The sequence below is a fragment of the Onthophagus taurus genome, chromosome 7 (assembly GCF_036711975.1).
Source record: "Onthophagus taurus isolate NC chromosome 7, IU_Otau_3.0, whole genome shotgun sequence".
NCBI classification, from domain to species: Eukaryota; Metazoa; Arthropoda; class Insecta; order Coleoptera; family Scarabaeidae; genus Onthophagus; species Onthophagus taurus.
This window is the reverse complement of record NC_091972.1, coordinates 4,705,581-4,727,467: the sequence shown is the minus strand read 5'-3', so window position 1 is coordinate 4,727,467 and position 21,887 is coordinate 4,705,581. Positions and strand designations below refer to the sequence as shown.

The window sequence follows — 21,887 nt, the reverse complement described above, 5'->3', positions numbered from 1 at the left end:
AGGAGGCTATTTTGAACAATATTTGTAATATTTATGTGTTTTAAAAAAATGTAGCAGTTAATTATGATATAAAAATGAAAACTTTAAAGTGTTATAATTTCGTAAATAATTAAAATAGGACATATGTTCATTAACATTTTTTTTTTGTAATTGGATTAGCTATCATATGACAAAGTTTGATGGTGAGCTGATAAATCACCCTGTATAAATCAATAAATGCCTAAGGTTTAGATTACCTTCAATAATTTCCGTGATTTGTCATATACAGATAAAATTTGGTATACTGTGAAATTTTATAATGAGGAATCTGATAAGATCGGCATCCACCAACATCCCTTTTCGAGAAAATATATAATTTTAACTAACAATCGATAATAATGAAATACTAGTAATAACAGCTATGTTCCAAAAAGCGGCACCGACTCGTATTCAAATGCATTCAACTAAGAATAAAATCAACGTCGCTGATTGTCGGGGAATTACCCGACAATCGGACAGTCCTAGTCGCCATCGGCCTGGCGCGCCAGCCCGATCGAGTACACATGGAGCGGTGTTGCCGCATTAGGCGTGTTCACGAGCGAATCTCGTTTCGAATTTTTCGCCAGCTAGGTAGGCCTCTTAATAGAAAATTTATTTTAGAAACTTTTATCACTCTTTGAAAATTTTGATAACATTGACTGTTTTCGAGTTATACGCGAAAATGTTAAGCTTTGATTTCAATCGTAACAAACAAAAAAAGTAAACATATTACGCAAGATCTGAGTTGGCGATGACAATTAAAAAACGAACTGAGCTAATAACCATTATTTGCATAAATTTCTAAGTGCAGATTTAGTTAAATCCAGTGTTAATTTATTTTAGTTGAATAAAAGAATGTAATTTCCAAAACAATAAATTTAATCAGGGTGGCCAACTTATCGGTGCACCTACTCCTCGTAAAATCCGCCGTCCCGGAAAACGTTCCCTCAGAAATTCTTGGACAGCCTGTGTGTTATGCGCAGGAGCACCATCATGCATATACCACATTGCTTTCCTTGTGTTTAAAGGAACGTCATCTAAAAAAATCATCTAATTCCTCTAAATGTCGCCTGTATGTATGTCCATCCAGCCTTGATGGCAAGAAAACGGGTCCAATAATTACATCGCCCACAATGCCACCCCAAACGTTAAGAGAAAATCTCCATTGTGATTTCAAAGTTTCCTTAAATCTTGGATTTTCGTCCACCTAACTATGTAAATTTCTCAAATTGATGATTCCATCTTTAAAAAAAGTGGATTCATCTCTAAAAAGCACTTTTTCTAAAAACTGATCATCAATTTGGATTTTGTGCTGCATTATTTGCCAATATTGCAGTCGCAGTGGGTAATCAGCCAGTCGAACTTCCTGAACTTTGTAACAATGAAATGGATAAAGCTGTTGCTCGTGAAGAACATGCCAGACAGTTGTTTTTGAAGTTAAAAAATGCCTCGCTATATCCAAAGTACTAGCTGTAATATTTTCTTCTACGTAGTCTAGAATATCTTCTTCTCCATTTCTATCTTCTTCCATTTTGAACACTTAAAATTAATAAAAACTTAACTAACAAAAAACTATCGTTTCGTGTTTAAACGACATAACCAAGTTGATAGCTCAATTTATTTTTTTTAATTGCCATTTTTAAAGAGTGATAAAAGTTTCTAAAATAAATTTTCTATTAAAAAGTACAAAAATAAATGTAAGGTTACGAGCGAACAAAAAAGTTCTGAGCAAACAAATTTTAGGGACCCTGTTTAGCATGGTTGCCGCCGCCCGATCGAAGTCAAAATTGGTTCAATGATTTTGCTTGATATTTGTTTACCCTGTTCCAAATTTCAACGCTCTACCATAAATGGTATTGAAAATATTTAGAAAAATGTGTTAAAATTTATTTGGCCCATACCTTGGCCATTTGAAGACATTTATAATAATTTTTTTTCACGAATTGCCATCATTTTTGCTCTAGTATATGAGGTTAATTTTATGCCCCGAGTGACCGGAACACCTTGTATGTTCATTGAACTAAAAGTAGAACTAACACTAGACGTAGAACTAGAAACATTCTGGTTTACCCGTCTTAAGAGACGCTATCTTTTAAGATATTTTTCTGTACTTATCGAACGAGTTCTTCCTGGACCTGCTTTTCTTTTCCAGGGTTCGTGGATGTTCGTGGTAGTCCAGAAGGTTTCTTGTTGATGGTTTCATCTGCTTCAAATTTGTCTCTGTCACTTCCATGGCGTTTTCGGTCTTCCAATAGCATTTCAGGACAAATTTCATCTCTTCCAAACTAATTTCATTTCCTGCCATACTGTGATTAATTAAAAATACTTGCAATACAAAAAAGCCAGCATGTTAGTGTGAGTACATTTTTTTGAGACACCTGTAGTAGTTGTCTCCATGCGTGACGTCACGAACGGGCCTTCGAACTACAGATCTGTTTCCGAGATGTAACAGTAATCCTTGGTATAAATATAAAGCCACTTAGACTGAAGGTAAAGCTGTTCTAATTTGTGTGCATTAAAATTATTCGTTCAAACAGTTTAAAGTGCAATCAAAGTCTAGTGCTAGTGTTAGTTCTAGTTTTAGTTGTTAATCGTTAGATTGTTGTATAGATAGCTGATAGTCTGCACGCGTGTATTAAAAGGTTAATATAGCATAATAACTCTTTATAATTTCTAATTATTTTTAGGAATTAAACTTTCTACAACTCCTACAAAGATTAAATTTAACAAAACTATCAACTTTTGAATTAAATAAAGTTATTATTATTAATTTACTTGGAAAATTAGTTATCTATAAACTTTTTTTATTATTCTAGATTCAAACTTTTGTTTTGGATGTGGAAACTCGACCCATTCTTGTAACATTTATGGTAAACGTGCCTTGGTCTCGAAAGATCATAATCTATGTAAGTAAATAGTTTTTACAAATTTCTCGTATATTAATCGATTAATGATTTTAGGGGTTTAATTACGCAATATCCTATTTTCTTATATACATGCAGATGAATTCAATTTTTTAATACATAATTAAAAAATAAAATTTTTTTTTTTATCTGTTTTATAGAAATCTATTTTGTGTCAAATTCAACTTTAAAGAGTAGTGAATAGATGGCAGCACTAAATATGTGATAAAATCCTAATATTTGCTTAATTTCTTCTATTTTTAACTCACTCAAGGTCTTCTTTTACACTGTTTGGGTGTGAATCGCTTTGAACCCGCATCCGGATACAAACTTATTTGCAACAAATTGACTTTTAACACTTTGTGGTAAGTTTAATTAAATTTAAATTCAAAATCAAATAAGTTTTCAATTTAAAACTTTTAAACCCACTCATAACAGGTGGTGTTATTATCGATTTATCATTATTTTTTTTGAATTAACAATAAATAATAAATTTTTGTAGAAAAATGATTGATCCAACCATGTTAACTCTTTCGGAGAAAGTAAAAAGTCACATTACAACTTTCTTAGAAGAAAATGGTCAAAAAAACATAAAAATAAATATAGAACCTGGAAGTAATATTGGGGACAATTTCATGGGGTTCATTGGAAAACTCACAATAACCACTAGCGATGATAAAAACCAACCAAAACAATTCAATTGGATCATAAAAACAGCTCCAAATTTAGAAATGCATCAAGCAGGACTAAACATAAGTAGTTCATATTTAAGGGAATCTTACATATACACTGATGTTTTACCAACTTTGCATCGATTTCAAATTGAAAAGGGAGTAGCAAACCCGTTTTGTGAACACCCAAAATTCGTTTTATCATATTTGGAAAACTTTCATGAAAGTATTGTAATGGAAAACATAAAGCTAAAAGGATACGTGATGAAATGTCGCCAAGATCCTTTAGATTTGAATCATGTTAAATTGGCGATGAAAACTTACGCTAAATTACATGCTGTTTCTTTTGCTTTGAAAGATCAAAAACCGGATGTTTTTAAAAAACTGGCTGAAAACACTGTGGATATTGTAAAGATTGCTATCAGCAATGAGGGTGTTCGCCAAATACAAGCGATGGGATTGCAATTCGCTTTTAGCGTTTTAGATCCTAAAACAGACGGAAACGTTTTGATTGCATATAAGAAATTTTTTGATAATTATTTGGATGTTATTATTAAACTCTTAGAGGATACTAATGAAAGGGCTGTTATCGGACATGGGGATTGTTGGGTTAACAATTTTTTATGGAAATATGATGTAAGTAGTAAATTATTAAAAATAATCAATTTTTAAATTAAAACTTATTTATAAACAATTTGAAACTTCACTCTTTGAGCGCAGATCAAGGTTGGTAATGAAAAAGATTAAATGTCACTAAGTTTAAATAAAATTTTAACTTAAATTAATTACTTTATATACTACTTTTATATTCATTTTTTGTTTTTAATTGTTAACCCTTTATAGGGTATAATGATTTAAAGGCGATAATTTAAAACTAATCCTGGATTTAGTTACATTATGAGATAAGAAACCAAAATATACATATATTTTATTATTATTATTATTATTTCTATGGTGGGAATTATATTCCCTTTGCCTGTGCAACTACCTCCATAGTAATAACTAAAGTACTTACAAAAAAACATATTTATTCGCTTATATATATATATTATATATATATTACACACATAGCTTATCCTTGATTATTATATTGATTAATAATAATTACCTACTGCCTGTGAAATGCAGTAAAGCAAGGGACAACGCAGAGAGGTACTGCACATCTTTCGCACATTATTTTAGTGCGTTTATCGTTTGTTTTCGTACTGCAAAGTCTGCATCGTTTATATGTCTCCGACGGACAAGGTAAATGATCTCCAACATTCGAGAATCGTACTTCATCAGCAACCACATGAATGGCTTTCTGGCGAGTGTCGGCCTGTATCAACTTTTTTCTGATCACGTAGGTGGGAATGGTGGATTGTCTTTTTCGACTGGAGTATACACCAATAAGCCCTCGAGCTAGGGCTACGCGAAACTCCAAATGCGTCAGATTTACTTTACTTATCTTGCTCATAATAAAAGCGTTAATGATGCTAGCATCAAGGAGAAAGTAAAAAAGGCGAAGCCACCATCGTTTGCTTCTTCTTCCAACTGTGTATGTGGTTTTGATCTGGTCGAATTTATCCACGCCTCCCATTCGCTTAGTATACTGCTTAATGGCTAAAGGGCAGCGAATTGGCACTTTACAGCCGTCTTTCTGAGTCCTCAAAGTAGTACAAACTCCGACTTTTGGATGAAACGCACTGCTCAAAAGTAGTACCTCCTTATTATCCTGCCAAATTATAAAAGCAACATTGTCCTTCACACGCCATTTAAATTCACCCTTAGATAGCTTTAGGTTTCTAGCGTTTGGACCTTTTGTAAGTTGAGGTAATCCTTCTCTGTGCCTACGCACGGTGCCAATTGCATATATGTTATGTTCATACAAATATTCTAAAAGTTTGTTATCTGTGAAGAAGTTGTCAAATGTAACGTGAACATTCTTTATATTGTTATCAATTAAATGTTGCGTCAAGTTCTTCACGACTTTTGCTCCCAGCCCTTTTTCCACTCCATCCGTTTTCCCAGTATAAATACTAAATTCATACAAATATCCTGTCTCACTGTCGCATCTACACCAAATTTTGTATCCCCGTTTGATGGGCTTGAGAGGTAGGTATTGCTTTAGCGAAGACCGTCCTTTGAAGAGTACCATTGACTCATCAATACTCTGTGAAGTAGATAAATTGACATTATTTTTACAGGATTCGTTAATAATATTTATCAATGGCCTCAGTTTGAACAACCTATCGTATTCGGGACTATTTCTTTCAGGTTGTCGCGCGTTATCATTCAAGTGTAGGCTGCGCATAATTTTCTTGAACCTTTTTACTGGCATTATTTCTGCTATGTCATTTTCTCGAAAACCTGGATCAGACGACCAATACAGGTCTATCATGGGCAGAACTTTATAGCTCATTATTATGAGAATGCCTAAAAAGGCTTTCATTTCATCAGTAGTCACGGGCGTCCACTCTTTTATTTTCATTTGGTCGGCATATAAGTTTGTTTGCGACACAATAAGTTCTATAGCTTCATTTGTAAAAAACTTTTCAAAAAAGCGGATGGGCCTAGTTTTAGGATTGAAGCTTTGCTTAGTAGTCAAAGGAATCATGTCAAAATCTTCAGCAACGGGCCGAGAAGTCCAATATGTTTTTTCCATGTTTCTTCTTCGAGATCAGAATCATCAGTGTCGTCAGGTGAGGTACTGAGTTCGGAAGTTGAATATCGAGATCGCGTCAACCGCCTAGCCGGCCTTACAGTAATTGAGCTACTATTTTCAATTTGTTGACTTACATACACGGACAGGTCTTCACTTTGTAAATCAGCTGGTGGAATGGCTTCAGTATCCATAATTTCTGATGATTGTAGGCTGGTCTGATTATGCAGGAGGTGCGGAGACATTGACGGATCATCGGGATTTTCCAGTATTTTTTGAAGCCGAGCGGTGCTGTACGGAGCTTCTTCCTCTTCGGCTTCCAGGTTATCGTCAGACACTTCTGGGTCATCAGGCAACCCAAAAAGCTCTTCAAGCGCATGCTCTATTTCGAATTCTGATAAACCTTTGTCTAAACCACTTTTTGCACTCATCTGGCAAAGCAAAGCAAAAAATATAGCAGCCACTCGCAGGCAGAGGGAATATGCTTCCCACCACAAAAAGCAATTTATTTGAAAAACCAGGATACCCAAAGATAAAAATATGTGTCAAAATACTTAGGACAAATCCAATATAACATGTAAATAATAAAACTTACCTGAAAATCTCGAAGATCTACAAAATAGACCGTTATACAAAATTTGGTACGAAAAACACTATTTTTGAACATTCAACAGGTGACAGCAAAAAAACAATGTTATGACAGTTATGCATTTCTTCACGTCATATTATTGACAGATCGCTAAATAAGTTGCCAACTTACAAAAGAAAATTAAATTTGATTATTTTCTTATAAAAAACTTAAAAAAATTATGGTGGTAAAAATATCACCTCTGCCCTAAAAAGGGTTAATTATTTATTTCTATGTTAATTGAGTAGCAACATAATCTCAAAACTTAGTCGTTTTCCAAATTTATTTATTTTTTTTAAATTGGTACTACGAAATTGACAACCTTCACCACAAACAATTCATTTGAGGTTATATCGTTTTTATTTTTAAAAATAATTAATATTTTCCTATAAAAATGAGTCAAAAACAAGATAAATCGACCGTAGACAAGTTAAAAACACGTTTAAGAAAAATCGAAACTCAAAAATTTCTAGTTTTAGTTTTATTTAGACCTAAAAAGTGATATAACCTAAAAATACGATTTTAATTTACTCAAATCTTCGACATCTTCCTGATAAGTATGTTTTTGAGCCTCGTTTTCAACTCCATGGGTAATAATAAAAAAAATCTTATTCTTTTTGATGTTTTTAAATAATTTAATAATCGCCCATTTAATTTATATCTTTTTTAGTTACCAGATTCGAAAATTCCAACAAATGTCTGCTTAATGGACTGGCAAATGTCACGCTGTGGTTCCCTAGCGTTTGATTTATCATATTTCATGTTTACTAGCACCACAAAAGAATTCAGAGATGAACACTTTGATAGAATGATAAAGCTTTATTACTACACTTTGTGTAGTCAGATAATCGAGATGGGAAGTGATCCAGAAAAATTATTACCATTGGAAGCTTTGCAAGATGAACTCAAGAAATATTCTTTGGTTGGGATGTTTATGGCAATACCTTTATTGGCTGTTATTACTCGCGATTTTACGGTGGCTCAATTACCTGAAATCAAAGCTGAAGATATGAAAGATATGAATATCTCAGTTGACATGCAAAAACAATGGCTTATGGCTGGTGTGAATATTGAAGCATATTCTAAAAGAGTTAGGGATGTTATTATTGATGCTTATGAAAAGGGATATTTTCAAAAACTTTTTTAATAAAAAATATGATGTATTATTTTTATTGCTTTTAATAATCAATGTATTCTTGTAATATTGTTGTAAATGTGCATGTATTTTTTCATGATTGATGTAATACACAATGTATCAAATAAATAAAATCATATTTAATCCTGATTATTATCAAATTAAAAAAAAGTTAACTGTATTTAGATGACGTCACAAAAAGAGCATGAAGGTAAGAATTCTAAACAAAGTTAAAAATAGAACATTTCTTGCATCAAAAAATTCTTTTTTATCAGTAACGAAATTAAATTGTTTTTTTTTAAAGATTTTCTTATTAAGATAACAACCAGATAACATTTCAGTATATATTCGAACACCTTTATTATAAAAACAACTCCTAAATTGGAAGTAAATAATCAATTTTACCATTTCAGGTAACGTAAAATTAAATTTTCTTAATAAATAATTGACTTAATTTTTTAGTGTAAAATAAATTGAAATTATGGCCGATTTAGACGAAAACTTAAAAATACTAGTTTCAAATCACGCAAAAAACTTAGCAATAAAAAATATAACAATGAAAATATCAAGTGGTTGCAATAAAGGAGAAAACTTTCTCGGTTACATCACCAAAGTAATAATTCACGGAACAAAAAAAGATGATTCTAGCAAAAAAACCTACAATTTAATCATAAAAACAGCCCCACATTCAGAAATTTATCGAAGAATGTTCAACGTGGAATTAGCTTACGCAAGAGAAGCCTACATTTACGAACAAGTCCTCCCGATTTTCAAACAATTCGAAAACGAAAAATCAATTCAATCACCTTTCAACGAATACGCCAATTTCGTCGCTTCATTTTTGGAACCTTTAAAAGAAAACATACTAATGGAAGATATGAAAAGTTACGGCTACGTCATGAGAAATCGACAACGTCCCTTAGATTTACATCATGTTAAATTAGTAATGAAAGCTTACGCGAAATTACACGCTTTATCTTACGCCTTAAAAGACCAAAAACCGGATTTGTTTAAGAATTTGGCGGAAAACACCGTCGATGTTTTCGGAAAATTAATGAAAAAGGATGCGTATTTAACTCAGGAGGGAATTATGAATAAAGCAATTAAATCTTTTGATAAAGAAAATGATTCTGTGGAGATGATTGAAATTTTCGAAAAATATAGTAAAAATTATATTGAATTGCAAATTGAAAAATGCCAAGAAGTAAATCAATATTCTGTTATTGGACATGGAGATAGTTGGGTTAATAATATGTTGTGGAAATACGAAGTAAGTTATATATATTAATATTTTTTGTTCTATAATTAATTAAGTTTATTGCTACCATATCAGCAATACATTCCACAAACAATTAAATTTTAACAATACTACAATTACATATATCACATTACAATACAATACATTTTATTTCCTATCCTACCCCTCCCCATCTACTCTCCGCATCTCCCTACGCTGCCTTGTCGCCACCACCTCCCTCATCCATTCTCTTCCCTCTGCCCCCTCCCCCAGCACCTGCTTCCAGCCGATCACCTCCTCTCTTAGCTCGTCACACTCCCTCAGTAGGTGCTCCAACGACTCCCACTCCCCCCCACATAGCCTACAACCCCTCTCATCATCTCTCATCCAATACCTATTCGCTCTCTCCTCATTGCCGCATCTGAATCTTGCCACCATCCTCTTCCCCTCCTCATCCCCCTCCACCGACAGGTACTTCGGCAATCTGCCCCCTTCTTTCTTGCCTCTGTACATCTCTATCCCTGCTCTCCAGCTCTTTCCACATCTCAATCCCTTCCCTCCTTCTATCATCTACCGCTTTCACTGAGTACCCCACCCTTCTGAAATATTCCTCCCTCCCTCGTTGCCCGTAACCCCCTTTCCCTGCCTTAATCTCTTTCCAGCACTCCCCCAAAATTTTACATTGAGACCTCCCTTCAACCCTCTCCTCAAAACGTACCGCCCTTTTACCCGCCTCCACTCTTAACTTATCAACCTTCACCTCTTCTCTGACTATGTACTCCGGCGTCTCTTTTGCCAACCCCAAAACCCATCTCCAATACCTAGCCTGTACGCCTTCCAACAGCCCTTGCTTTTTCCACCCCCAAAGCTCCGCCCCATACATCATAACACTTCTAATCAAGCACTCGAATATCATCTTCCTTTTTCCCATATCCCTTCCAAATAATCTCTCTCCCCACCCCCAGACCTGCCCCATCACCTTATTCGCCTTCTTTGCCATTGCCCTCACATGCGCGCCTTCCTTGTTGTCCTCTCTAAAGCTGTACCCCAAATATGTGTACTCCCTCACCTCCTCTATCTCCTTCCCTTCCCACCTCCAGTCTTCGCTCTTCCTTCTACCCCCTTTACAGAACTTCATAACCTTTGTCTTTCCTACATTCACCTCCAGAGCCTTCCCCCTAAAATAACTCTCCAAACTCCGCATCATCGCCTTCATCTCCTTCGCCTCTCTCGCCACTACCACCAAATCGTCCGCGTAAGCCAGTGAATCTTCCTCCTCCCTACAACCACACCTCCCATCTGCCCCCCGGTCAATCTGTCTTCCATGTCTGCGGTATACAAGGCAAACAGAGCGGGACTGAGTGGACATCCCTGCCTCAAACCCCTCGTTGTCCAGAACCTATCCGTCAACTCGTCCCCCACCTTTACCCTAGCTATCGTCTCTGCGTATATCTCCCTCACCCTGTTTATTGTCCCACCAGTAATCCCTCTCCTCCTCATCTCCTCCCATAACTTCCCTCTATTCACCTTATCAAACGCTGCCTTTAGATCTATGAATAGGGCGTAAAGCTTTTTGTGATATTTTTTGTTCTATTCTTACTATGAAGCATCTCAGAGTTGTTCTTTTCAAGGTGTATCACCTCTTTCCATGTTCTTCCAGCTTCTTCCTCAATAGTTTTCTTCCACAACTTTCTTAGGCTCCTTCATCTCCAAACTCCTTGGATGGTCCTCAAGTCTATCTTGCAATTCCCACTAAAAACCAATTTTCCTGGATAGGATTAGTAATATTTCCATTATGCGTCACATGACACTCTCGAAGTGGCCCTCTCTCAGAATATGGCACATGATTCTTCTGTTTAACGACTCAAAGCTTTTTCTTCTCTCCATATCTTACCAAGCAACGGATGTAATAGTGTCCATAAGGTCTTGTTTTAGTACTTCAGTTCTTTTGGTTTCTATTTTGTTTAATTCTATTTATTTTGACGTCTATTAATATAATTAACTTTAAATATAGTTAATTTTTTTTAGGATTTAACCAGACCAACATATCCAACAAAATTATGTTTATTAGACTGGCAATTATCAAGATATTGTTCCCCAGCTTGTGATTTATCTTATTTCCTCTTTACTTGTACCAGCAAACAATTTCGAGATAAATACTACGACCAAATGATTAAGTTTTATTATTACACTTTATCAGCTTATTTAGTCGAATTAGGAAGCGACCCAAAAAAGTGTTTACCTTTTGAGGCTTTACAAGAAGAACTTGAAAAGTTTTCGGTGGTTGGATTATACATGACATTGCTGGTATTGGATGTTATCACAAAATATAACCCAAATCTTGCCGATTACAAAGATGATTTTGAAGAGGAACCAATTACTTTAACGTGCCCTAACGATAGATATAAAGAGAGAGTTCGTGGTGTTATCATTGATTTTTACGAAAAAGGATATTTTAATTATTATAAATAAATTAAGGAATGTTTTTTCGTTTTCTGCAAGATCATTTCATAGAGAATTACAATAAAAGATAACATTATGCGAGTCATAAGATTACAATTTTATTTTCGTTGTACAAAATACTATTGATAATTTGAAACAATAATTATATAATACAATCCCAATAAATGCATCGACAATCATCCTCTTTAATTACATTATAGTACGAATACGATAAGATAAGATTTTGATTCGAAAAACATATAAAAGTCGATCAAAACTTTCCTGCGTTTCAATCCAATTCGATTTATATTTCAAGATTTATCCAACATGGAATGTAATAACTGCGAAAATTGCGATTTAAATCAAACTTCTTGTGATGAAGTTATTGAAAAAGTTTCCACTGAGAACGAGGGTAAGTAATTAATTAATCATTTTATGTTAACGTTTAAATGATTGAATTTTAGCTACCCCATCACCACCAACCCTCGATGTTCTTCACGAAGACGTTAAAAACTACATTATCTCCCACTTAGAACAACAAGGTTACAAAGATATAACAATAAACGTTGAAATAGGAAGTAGTTTAGGCGATAATTTCATGGGATTTATCGGAAAATTAACGATAACCGCTCTAAATCAATCAAACGAGCCAAAAACGTTTAATTGGATCGTAAAAGCAGCTCCAAATCTCGAAACTTATCGAGCCATGATGGATATATCCATATCTTACAAACGAGAATCGTTTCTTTATAGTGAAGTTTTTAAAACTTTCCAAGATTTTCAAAAGGAAAAAGACATTTTAGAACCATTTAATAATCACGCTAAACATATTTTATCTTATCTAGAACATTTAAAGGAAAGCTTAGTTCTGGAAGATATGAAACAATTAGGTTACGTTATGCGCCCTCGTCAAGAACCTTTAGATTGGAATCATGTTAAACTCGTGATGAAAGCTTACGCAAAATTTCATGCTGTTTCGTATGCTTTGAAGGATCAAAAACCGGATGTTTTTAAGAAATTAAGTGATAATTGCAAAGATACTTTTAGAGATACGATGATGAAAGAATCTGTAATACAAGCTCAAGCCCCAATGATAAAAATGGGGTTGAAAGCTTTAGATCCGAAAGTTGATGGGAAACTTATAAAGATTTTTGAAAAATTTATTGTTGATTACCCAAATATTTTATTAACTCTTTTAGATGATACGAACAATCAATCCGTAATCGGACATGGAGATAGTTGGGTGAATAATATGTTATGGAAATACGATAATGAATTAAATAATATACCCAAAAAAGTATGTTTATTAGATTGGCAATTAGCACGTTTCGGTTCTCCAGCTTGCGATTTATCTTACTTTATTTTTACTTGCACCTCAAAACAATTAAGAGATAAACATTATGATGATATGATTAAATTATATTACTACACTTTATGCGCGCATGTTAACGAATTAGGAACTGACCCCCAAAAGTATTTAACTTTCCAGCAACTTGAAGGAGAAATGAAAAAGTATTCAGTGGTTGGATTGCTCTTAACCGTTATGGTTTTGTGTATTATAACGAAAGATAGCAGTGAAATTCCCGAATGGAGATCGGATGATATTAATATGGAGGAAGCTCAGGAACAATGGACTCAATCTGGAAAAAATAGCCACATATATAATGAAAGAGTTCGAGGAGTTTTGGTAGATTTTTATGAAAAAGGTTATCTAAAAATTGTAGAAGAGATGTAATTGAATGTTTTATTTAATTTAGTTAATGTTTTAAATTAAAAACCATATAACCTCAAAAATAAAATGTTATTTACTTTATATATTTATAAAGTATTTAATTATATTTGTTTTATAATTTTTTTTTTTTCAAAATAAAGAATATTTTTTTTATTCTTTATATATATTTGTTTTTTATGTTTTATAATATCTATATCTATCTTATAATTCTTTCCAGTTTGTTAAAAACTGTTACAAACCTATTTTATTATTCATCAAAATTGAAACAAAATTATAAATACTGGGTAAGCTTAGTTTTGTTTACCAGGATCAATGACCTCGAGGTAAGGACTGTTGGGCAAGTTGTTAGTTTTATTTACGAAGGGCCGAGAAAAATGTTGTGTGAAGTTAGTTTTGTTTACCAGGATACCAGGATGAATGACCTCCGAGTACAAAATCTTGGTTACGATTAGTTTTGTAAAGTTGTTATGCAATGCTAAGTAGATTGCGAAAGTTACAGAATCTTATTCGTAATGCGAAATACTTGTTAAGCGAAACAACGCACAACTGAGTGACGAGAATAAGGGACTTCCCCTATGCGTGTCACTCGTTATGCGAAATATCGATCGTTAAGCGAGGTTCCACTGTATTCAACAACAAATCAATAATGCCTAAAAATGCAACTCGAAACGTTAGTTGTCATCTTTTAATTATTTACATGATTCCATTTCTGATAACATCACTGGAGACATTGGCAAAAATATTTGTGAATGAGCAGCAAACATCTATGTATTACTACAATGACATTGAGAAACTTCTGAGAGGAATCGACATCGCCTCTTTCATATTTTTATGTATGAAATTATACTCGTGCTTATACAAGATCCAAATGTAGCACTTCTTCTAATACAGGTTTCTTTTTTTTGTAATTACTGTGTTGTTTTACTTGTGTGATGTTTTATACACAAGTTCTTAAACTATAAATTTTGGTTTTTTTAATTTTAAGAGACTCTTATTAAAAAACTCAGGGTTTCGGGCAAGTTCAGGTTCAAAAGAATATTAGTCAGGTTCGGCAAAAAATTCATTTAATTAACACAAAATCAAATTAACTCGTTTTATGAGTAACACAAAAAAAAATGGTTTTCCTAAATTAACTTTAATAACAATGCTTATTTACGAGAGATAAATTTTTAAATAAAATAGATAACTGCGGTTATCGACTGAAATATCGATATTAGAGAGAACCCGTTTATTGTTTGAGAGAGAGAGAGTAGGATAAAACCAAGGTTTATATATTAAAGGTTGTCTAAGTTCCTATGCTGCAATACTTTGATTTTAGTTTGTGGGCGAGGGGCAAGAGCAGGAGTGTTTCGTGACGTAAGCGATCACGGATTGCGCACGTAATCTCATGGCCATGTGGTGCTCCATGCCTTTGTTTAAGTTGAATTGCTTGGCGGTATTATTTTCCACATGTGACGTAATGCGCAGTATGATTGCGTACGAACCTAGACAACCTCTTATATATAAACCTTGGGATAAAACTAGTTAGAACCCACAGAGTATAATCTATGTTAGAACCATATATATACTATCTCCTATATCGCTGACTCCCTATCTAAGCAATGAGTGGCGAGCGTTTCCATCAAAAGAAGACGGAATGATATATGTTTTGTCTTTGTCGTGTCCCCATGTCACGAAGGCGCTTGCGCGAATCGTAAATTTTAAAGAATTTGAAGTGCTTCGCGCGTATTTTATTTAGCTTTGAAATGCAATTATTGTAGATAATTGACTTTAATTATAAATTATCATAGATGCATCAAATAAATTAGAATATATGTACTTTTGTGTGAAATTGACGTTGAATATTGCTTTAAATATCGACTTTATGTAGGTTGTTCATTAAACATTATATTCTTTAAAATTAAATTAATACATATATACATAGTAATTATTAAAAATGTGTACCAAAATATAGTTACTAATTTTTAACATAATTTGTGAGTTCACGCCCTTTAATGAAGTTGTTACATTAATTAAAGATATAAAATATGTACTTAGGGTACTTACTATTTAATGTACATAATATTCTATCATAAAATTTTCATCATATCGATGTAATTATTAATTAAATTTTTAAGAAAAATGTTTCAAGAAAAGGAGGGCTTTGAATTCTTTTTTATTACACTGAGATCGTTCCTTCTACCTGCTCAACCAATTTCTACCGCCCCAAAAATATCTTTTAACAAATTTTCTTCACTTTCTTAGCAAATAATAATTACATTTTAAATTGCTTAGTCCTAAAATATGTTAATAATTATGTTATTATACACATGAAACCTATAATATACATAACTAAATATTTAGATTTTAGGTTATGTTTATGTCAAACATTTATTTGGTGATTTATAAACATCAAGGTCATCAGCTGCTATTAATTTTTAATTCACCGTCCAATAAGATAAAAGCGTACTCACCACGTGTTCACGCATGTCTCTTGAGTAGATGGGGGCACGACAGAGACAGATATATATATTTCTGCACTCTAGTGTTTACACTCTTTTGCTGCCTTAGTCAGCGATATAGGTGATAGTATATATATAGTTAGAACCGTTCTTTGAAAATAACAAATGGCCGATGTCTTAAGTTGTCATCAAACTCGTTAAAAACAAAATAGAATTAAATAAATGAACGTTATTCAAGAAAACTAATAAATCTTTACACACAAGTAAGTATTCATCAAAATTATAGGAAACTCTTGTGAGTTGTTCTTTGAGTTTGATTCTTTGATTTTTCTTTTTGTAGGTTATGTTAAATAATAAAATAAAATTATCATCCGACTCACTGTGAAAAATAATGGATTGGAGTTCAATGTGGTATCTGGATTATGGATAGTCTCTTGTGTTCGGGGCACTAACTAATTTTCTGGATTGTCTACAGGATTCTTCTTACGGGAAATTGAACTGTTTGTTCTTCGGAAATAGGGTCTTGGAATGGTCTCGAAGAAGTATCGGTAGTTCTCGGAATTGGTTGTAGGATGATTCTCTTTTTATTTTAATATTGTAAGTTGGTTTGACTTTTTTTTTTAAATTATCTTAGATTTTTGAGGTTATCTTTTCAAAAATTCTTCTATCTGACGACGTGGATTCGACGCTGGTCCGACGACGACTCTCCCACTCCCTGTTCGCAATCTCCTTATATACCCCGGCACTCCAACTGTTTTTTCCTCGTTTCTGATTGGCCCTTAGCTTCGCGCTCTTTTCAAAATTCAAAATTCTTGCTTCGAAACTAGCGTCATCTCTTGATTTTTCTCGGAATTAACCTTCAAAATTTAATTTTTTTTTTTCGTTGATTTCTCCCTTATTCCTTTATGAAACGTAATAAAACGTCGTATTCAACGTTGTCTTTTCTTGTTTTTAGACATACATTGGAGTACACGCCAAATTTCAACAATGAGTAAAGTTGGAAAAATTCAAATTTAAATCAAGGATTTCTTCCTCAAAATAACGTTAAAACCTCAAACGATGGATGAAAAATGTGCTTTAGGAGCTGAACTACAATAATTGATACATTTGGAAGTAAACAAAACGGTTTAAGATAAGATTTTCACCAACAAAAAATCTCTCTGTCACAAATTCTAGGTTATGTTCTCTCGGTGAACTAAGAGAATGTTAAAATTATTACATTACGTTTTAATTTACCAACATTTGTTAATCTTCCATTAATTTTTCATCTACATTTTACCCCACCTCGCAGTCTAATTATAAATACAAGCAGATATACATCATATGCCTTTATATCTTGCCTGATATCAGTTATCTATTTAGGTTCACAAAAAAATAGACTCAGAAAACAGTAATTTATGATCAACATTATGTCTTTTCTGAAAGATATTTTATTCATCAAGTTTTTTTACAATACGATTTATTTCAACCTATTTTTTCTTCAAAAATGTTCTGGTTTTACAATTTAATTAAACATTGTATTAACTTCAAAGGAGAACTTAAAAAAAAAAACATATAAAAGAATAAAAATATATTTAACAAAAATTTATCGTTTCCTTTTCTTTATTTTCCCCCCTTTATTTCCATTAATTTTTAACTTATTAACACTCCCCATATTTTCTATCTTAGTTTTAAACAATCGTTTAGCTTTCTTCCTTATCGGCGCCGAATTTTCCAAACAATTTTTCATAGTTTCAATAGCATTGATTGGTTTTTTATCAAGAAAATCTAAATTACTTGGAAATAATGGATACCGCATAACCATATTTTTAGGGAACAACGGTTTTTTTAACATAACCATTAATTCTTTACGTTTTATATCGGCGACTTTTTTTAATTTATTCGCGTCAGATTTATCGTATTTGCAGGATTCCTCTTCAAAAATAATATCCATTTCTTCAGCAGCTTTTTGCATCCAACCACTCTCTGAGTTTGTTTTTTTCACTTGTAGTTCTAATTTGTCTAATTCACGAGCTAAATTAACAGTTTGTTTTACAGCGTTTAAAATACTATCTTGTATGGGAAATTGAGGAATATCTTCAGCTAAAATTTAAAATGTTATTAAGTTATTTTTTGTTTGTTTGATATTTATACTTTTTCCTAATGTTCGGCATAATCTTAAATAATTTTGTAATTCATCCGGTTCAACTAAAAGAACTGTTAAACCTTCTTTAGTAGCTCTAGCTGTACGTCCAGAACGATGAACATAACTTTCGCTTGTTCTTGGTGTTTGATAATGTAGAACATGTTGAACTGATGGAATGTCTAAACCGCGAGCTGCGACATCAGTTGCTATTAAAAGACCATTTTCGTCTGATTTAAATCTAAAAGGAGTTTTATAATTATAAAATCTTTTTTAAAATTTTTTTTAATACTTGTCTAAATTTTTTAATCGTTGTCTTTGTTGCATTGAAGCATGTAATGGTAATGGCTTACAATCTAATAATCCCAATAAAGAAACTAAACGTTTTACACAACCTATTGAATTACAAAAAATTAATGTGCGACCATTATATTGTTTTAAAAAATAATAAACGTAATAATCTTTTTCATCGATGCTACAAGTAATTTTTGATTCTGTTAAACTCTGTGGAGTTCCTTTTCCTTTAGTGATATCGACGACTTTTGGGTTAGAAATGCCCAAAATATCAACGATACTTTGTAATTTTTGATCTGGCGTCATATCGGAGATATTTTTCTTCCCGCGAACTTTTCTTTTAACCAATAAATGTTTAGGAAGTTCGTGAATTAAAGTTAAAGTGGCCGAAAATACGAAGTTTTGGCGGGCTTTTCGTTTCATTTCGTCCATATTTAAACGTTCTAAAATGTGCCCAAGTTCTTGAAAATGACCTTTTTCTATCATCCTATCAGTTTCATCAATAGCCAAAAATCTAAAAAGGAATGATTTAAAAAAAAGTTTCAGTTCTATTCACTGTAAAAAAGGGGAAGTTAAAGGGTGTTGAGCAATTATAGAGGGATCACTTTGTTGGATACTACATTTAAAATACAGGATGTACAAAAAGTATGGAATAATGGTTCTACAGCCTAAACTTCAACTTATATTAAAAAAAGTTTTAAATAAAAGTCACTTGAAACTATTTTCCGCATATCTTGGCGTAGAAATAAAATAAAAATGATGACGGCAGTCTGAATTACGACATGGTGAGTATTTTTAAATGGACCAGATGTTGCAAAATGCCATAAGATTTTAATGCTTTAAACTGACAACCAAATTATGGCGTCATTATGGAATAAACAACCCATTTGCCACAGTTAGCGATCAAGATGTTTGGAGTCGGTGTAAGCTCCGCCCATTCCTGTGACGTCAAGGCTTAGGTTGTCTATTCCATAATGACGCCATAATTTGGTTGTCGCTACGTCAAATTTTTTTAAATAAAAGTTTCAATATCTCGAAAACTATACAGTTTAAAACATTAAAACCTTATGGTATTTTGCAACACCTTGTCAATAGAAATCCAACAACCTTAAAATATACAGGATGTTCCATTTAAAAAACACACTCACCATGTCGTAACTCAGATTGTTACGATTGAAAATAGTTTCAAGTAACTTTTATTTACTTGCTGTAGAACCATTATTCCATCCTTTTTGTACACCCTGTATATGCAAAGGTACTGCTGGGGAGATTAGAAGAGGAAATGGAGAGGGGGGAAGTTATTGAAGGAACTTTTGGGAAGAAGGTCGGAAAAAGAAAGGTTATGTTTGAGGGCTTGGTGGGGGGATGGAGAGAACAAGGATTGCTGGAGGATGTACAGTCGTGATCTTGGGAAATGCACACTCAAGATCAAGCGCTGTTGTGACATCCGACATGCCGCTGGCTAAAAGGGCTGAGCCGAGCGCCCACGAGTCAAGGGCGCTCGGCTCAGCCCTTTTAGCCAGCGGCATGTCGGATGTCACAACAGCGCTTGATCTTGAGTGTGCATTTCCCAAGATCACGACTGTAGAAGCAATGTATTGGAGATGGGTACTAGGGTTGGCAAGGGAGACTCCAGGGTAAGTAGTGAGGGAGGAGGTTAAGATTGATACAGTAAGGGTGGAGGCTGGGAGAAAAGCAGTGAAGTACAAGGAAATGATAGAAAGAAGGTCGCATTGCAGGATGGGAGAGTGGTGAATTAAGGAGAGGAGTATCAGCCTCCATGGGCAGAGAGATAGGGAAGGATATTATAGGAAAGTGCGATATTCACTAACTGGGATCAACAACAGAAGAGTGGACAGAGGTGAAATGTGGAGAGAATTGAGAGATAGTGACAGAGGAACTGTCAAAGTATCTGTTGATGAAGGGTAGAGATTAGTGGCCAGATTCCGCAGTGGCAATGAGCAAAGAGGAAACAGGTACTGGGTGGACGATGTGGAGAGGCGGTGTAGGCTGTGTGGAGAAGATTGAGAGACGCTTGAACACATGCTGAGAGGGTGTAGTCTAAGGGAGGAGGCGGTGGACAAGAAGCAGATTTTGGGAGAGGCGTGTGAGGGCAAAAGATGGATGAGGGAGGTGATTGAGGCGAGGGTATGGAGATGAGGGACGAGGGTTAGGGTGTATATTATACTGAAATATTCTAAATGATAAATTGTAAAATTATAAACAATAAAACGCTTATTATTACTTAATATTATCAATTTGATTTAAATGTTGATTTCCTTCTTCCAATAAATTCCAAAGTCTCCCAGGAGTTGCAATAACAATTTCAGGACCTTTACTTAAAATTCTTTCTTGTTTCTCAACAGACATTCCCCCAACAACTACAGCAATTCTAATTGTTGTGAATTGTGCAGCAGAAACTAAATGATTTTTTATTTGTATTGCTAATTCTCTTGTTGGTGTCAAAATCAAAGCATACAAAGGTTTTTCTTTATCATTTAAAATGGATATGTTATTTATCGATTTCACACATCCAAAACCATTTTCATCAAGGCTTTCAACTTCTGATTCGACTTCATCAAAATCTGATTCATCATCCTCTTTATTTGAAACTTGTTTAAGATGCAAAATTCCATTTAAAATAGGTAGCCCAAACGCTAAAGTTTTACCACTTCCCGTTTCTGCTGCTCCCAATATATCACGTCTCCCCAAAATAGCTGCTGGTAATGTTAAACTTTGTATTTCAGTGGGTTGAGTAAAATTTTGAATTGCCAAAGCTTTTAATAAGGGAGTTTGAAGTGGGACAGTGTTCCATGCTTTAACTATATCTAAATTAATTTTATTCTTTTCTTTAAATTCTTTTAAATCCGTTTGTGTACTTCCTGTAGTTGAAGGTTTCAAATCGCACTCTTCATCTTCATTAATTGACTTTTTAATCTTTTTTGAGGCTTTATTTTTTGTATTAAGTTTATGTTTACTCTAAATATAAAGAAAATTTAAATAATAAATCAATAAAGTTGTTGAAATAGTACCTTAAATGCTTTTGGTTTCAATGAAGCGCCTAAATCATAATCGGTACATTCTTCTATACCGATTAAACCGTCTAAATTAGCACAAAGATTTCCATCTATTTTAACCGGTTTCCAATTAACACATTTTAACTTATTCATTATGTTTCGATTCTTTCTAAAATAATAAATAATAACCTCAAAACCACGTTTTAAACCAACGCGTATGAAGTTTGTATTATCATGAGTACCAACATTAAAGAAAAAATAAAAAAAAAATAATTACAATTAATGATTCTAAATTGATTTGTACAAAGTAATTACCACTATTAATCTTCAAGGTTTATTGCGATATGTACAAATAAAAAATCTAAAAATACATAAAAGTACGTCGTGATTATGTTCTACGTGAAGTTGTTAAAATTCTGTCATTGTGTTATGTCATTTTCAAAATCGTTGGTTTTTTTTCATTAATTTCCTCATTTCTTTCGAAAAAATTCGATTACACAAATCTCATCAATTAACATAAAGTTTTCATCAATATCTTCGAACTAATCTAAAAAAAAAAAATCCAACCTCAAAAGATTATCATTGCCAAACACTGTTATCACTTTG

General features: G+C 33.4%; 4 protein-coding genes and 1 long non-coding RNA gene across 5 annotated transcripts; 4 read left to right on the top strand and 1 right to left on the bottom strand.

Moving 5' to 3' along the window:
- The first annotated feature begins 3,111 nt into the window (after positions 1 to 3,111).
- LOC111429540 (uncharacterized) lies at positions 3,112 to 8,144 on the top strand. Its single transcript, XM_023065487.2, has 3 exons — positions 3,112 to 3,286; positions 3,424 to 4,228; positions 7,532 to 8,144. Exons 2-3 carry the CDS (start codon positions 3,428 to 3,430, stop codon positions 8,006 to 8,008), a joined length of 1,278 nt encoding a protein of 425 aa, XP_022921255.2. The 5' UTR covers positions 3,112 to 3,286; positions 3,424 to 3,427; the 3' UTR covers positions 8,009 to 8,144.
- A 34-nt stretch (positions 8,145 to 8,178) lies between these two features.
- On the top strand, positions 8,179 to 11,784 carry LOC111429541 (uncharacterized). Its single transcript, XM_023065488.2, has 4 exons — positions 8,179 to 8,207; positions 8,301 to 8,409; positions 8,459 to 9,266; positions 11,262 to 11,784. The coding sequence occupies exons 3-4, from the start codon at positions 8,478 to 8,480 to the stop codon at positions 11,703 to 11,705; spliced, it is 1,233 nt and encodes a 410-aa protein (XP_022921256.2). The 5' UTR covers positions 8,179 to 8,207; positions 8,301 to 8,409; positions 8,459 to 8,477; the 3' UTR covers positions 11,706 to 11,784.
- A 91-nt stretch (positions 11,785 to 11,875) lies between these two features.
- On the top strand, positions 11,876 to 13,492 carry LOC139430348 (uncharacterized). Its single transcript, XM_071197188.1, has 2 exons — positions 11,876 to 12,087; positions 12,140 to 13,492. Exons 1-2 carry the CDS (start codon positions 12,003 to 12,005, stop codon positions 13,408 to 13,410), a joined length of 1,356 nt encoding a protein of 451 aa, XP_071053289.1. The 5' UTR covers positions 11,876 to 12,002; the 3' UTR covers positions 13,411 to 13,492.
- Positions 13,493 to 15,658: 2,166 nt separating this feature from the next.
- On the top strand, positions 15,659 to 17,354 carry LOC111429543 (uncharacterized). The gene is made up of 3 exons (XR_002708199.2): positions 15,659 to 16,111; positions 16,189 to 16,445; positions 16,804 to 17,354. It is a non-coding gene; the product is annotated as an uncharacterized lncRNA (long non-coding RNA).
- A 49-nt stretch (positions 17,355 to 17,403) lies between these two features.
- LOC111429533 (ATP-dependent RNA helicase DDX24) lies at positions 17,404 to 21,669 on the bottom strand. Its single transcript, XM_023065478.2, has 6 exons — positions 21,597 to 21,669; positions 21,297 to 21,450; positions 20,510 to 21,243; positions 18,263 to 18,778; positions 17,982 to 18,211; positions 17,404 to 17,930 (listed from the first exon to the last, which is right to left on the bottom strand). Exons 2-6 carry the CDS (start codon positions 21,432 to 21,434, stop codon positions 17,434 to 17,436), a joined length of 2,115 nt encoding a protein of 704 aa, XP_022921246.2. The 5' UTR covers positions 21,435 to 21,450; positions 21,597 to 21,669; the 3' UTR covers positions 17,404 to 17,433.
- Positions 21,670 to 21,887: the final 218 nt, after the last annotated feature.

Excerpts from the sequence above, each read along its gene's own strand:
- LOC111429540 (XM_023065487.2), top strand. The coding sequence starts at position 3,428 with ATGATTGATCCAACCATGTTAACTCTTTCGGAGAAAGTAAAAAGTCAC. Across the intron at positions 4,229-7,531 it reads ATTTTTTATGGAAATATGAT|TTACCAGATTCGAAAATTCC; the intron begins GTAAGTAGTAAA and ends TATCTTTTTTAG.
- LOC111429541 (XM_023065488.2), top strand. The coding sequence starts at position 8,478 with ATGGCCGATTTAGACGAAAACTTAAAAATACTAGTTTCAAATCACGCA. Across the intron at positions 9,267-11,261 it reads ATATGTTGTGGAAATACGAA|GATTTAACCAGACCAACATA; the intron begins GTAAGTTATATA and ends AATTTTTTTTAG.
- LOC139430348 (XM_071197188.1), top strand. The coding sequence starts at position 12,003 with ATGGAATGTAATAACTGCGAAAATTGCGATTTAAATCAAACTTCTTGT. Across the intron at positions 12,088-12,139 it reads AGTTTCCACTGAGAACGAGG|CTACCCCATCACCACCAACC; the intron begins GTAAGTAATTAA and ends ATTGAATTTTAG.
- LOC111429533 (XM_023065478.2), bottom strand. The coding sequence starts at position 21,434 with ATGAATAAGTTAAAATGTGTTAATTGGAAACCGGTTAAAATAGATGGA. Across the intron at positions 21,244-21,296 it reads TGAAACCAAAAGCATTTAAG|AGTAAACATAAACTTAATAC; the intron begins GTACTATTTCAA and ends CTTTATATTTAG. Across the intron at positions 18,212-18,262 it reads CGATTAAAAAATTTAGACAA|ATTTAAATCAGACGAAAATG; the intron begins GTATTAAAAAAA and ends AACTCCTTTTAG.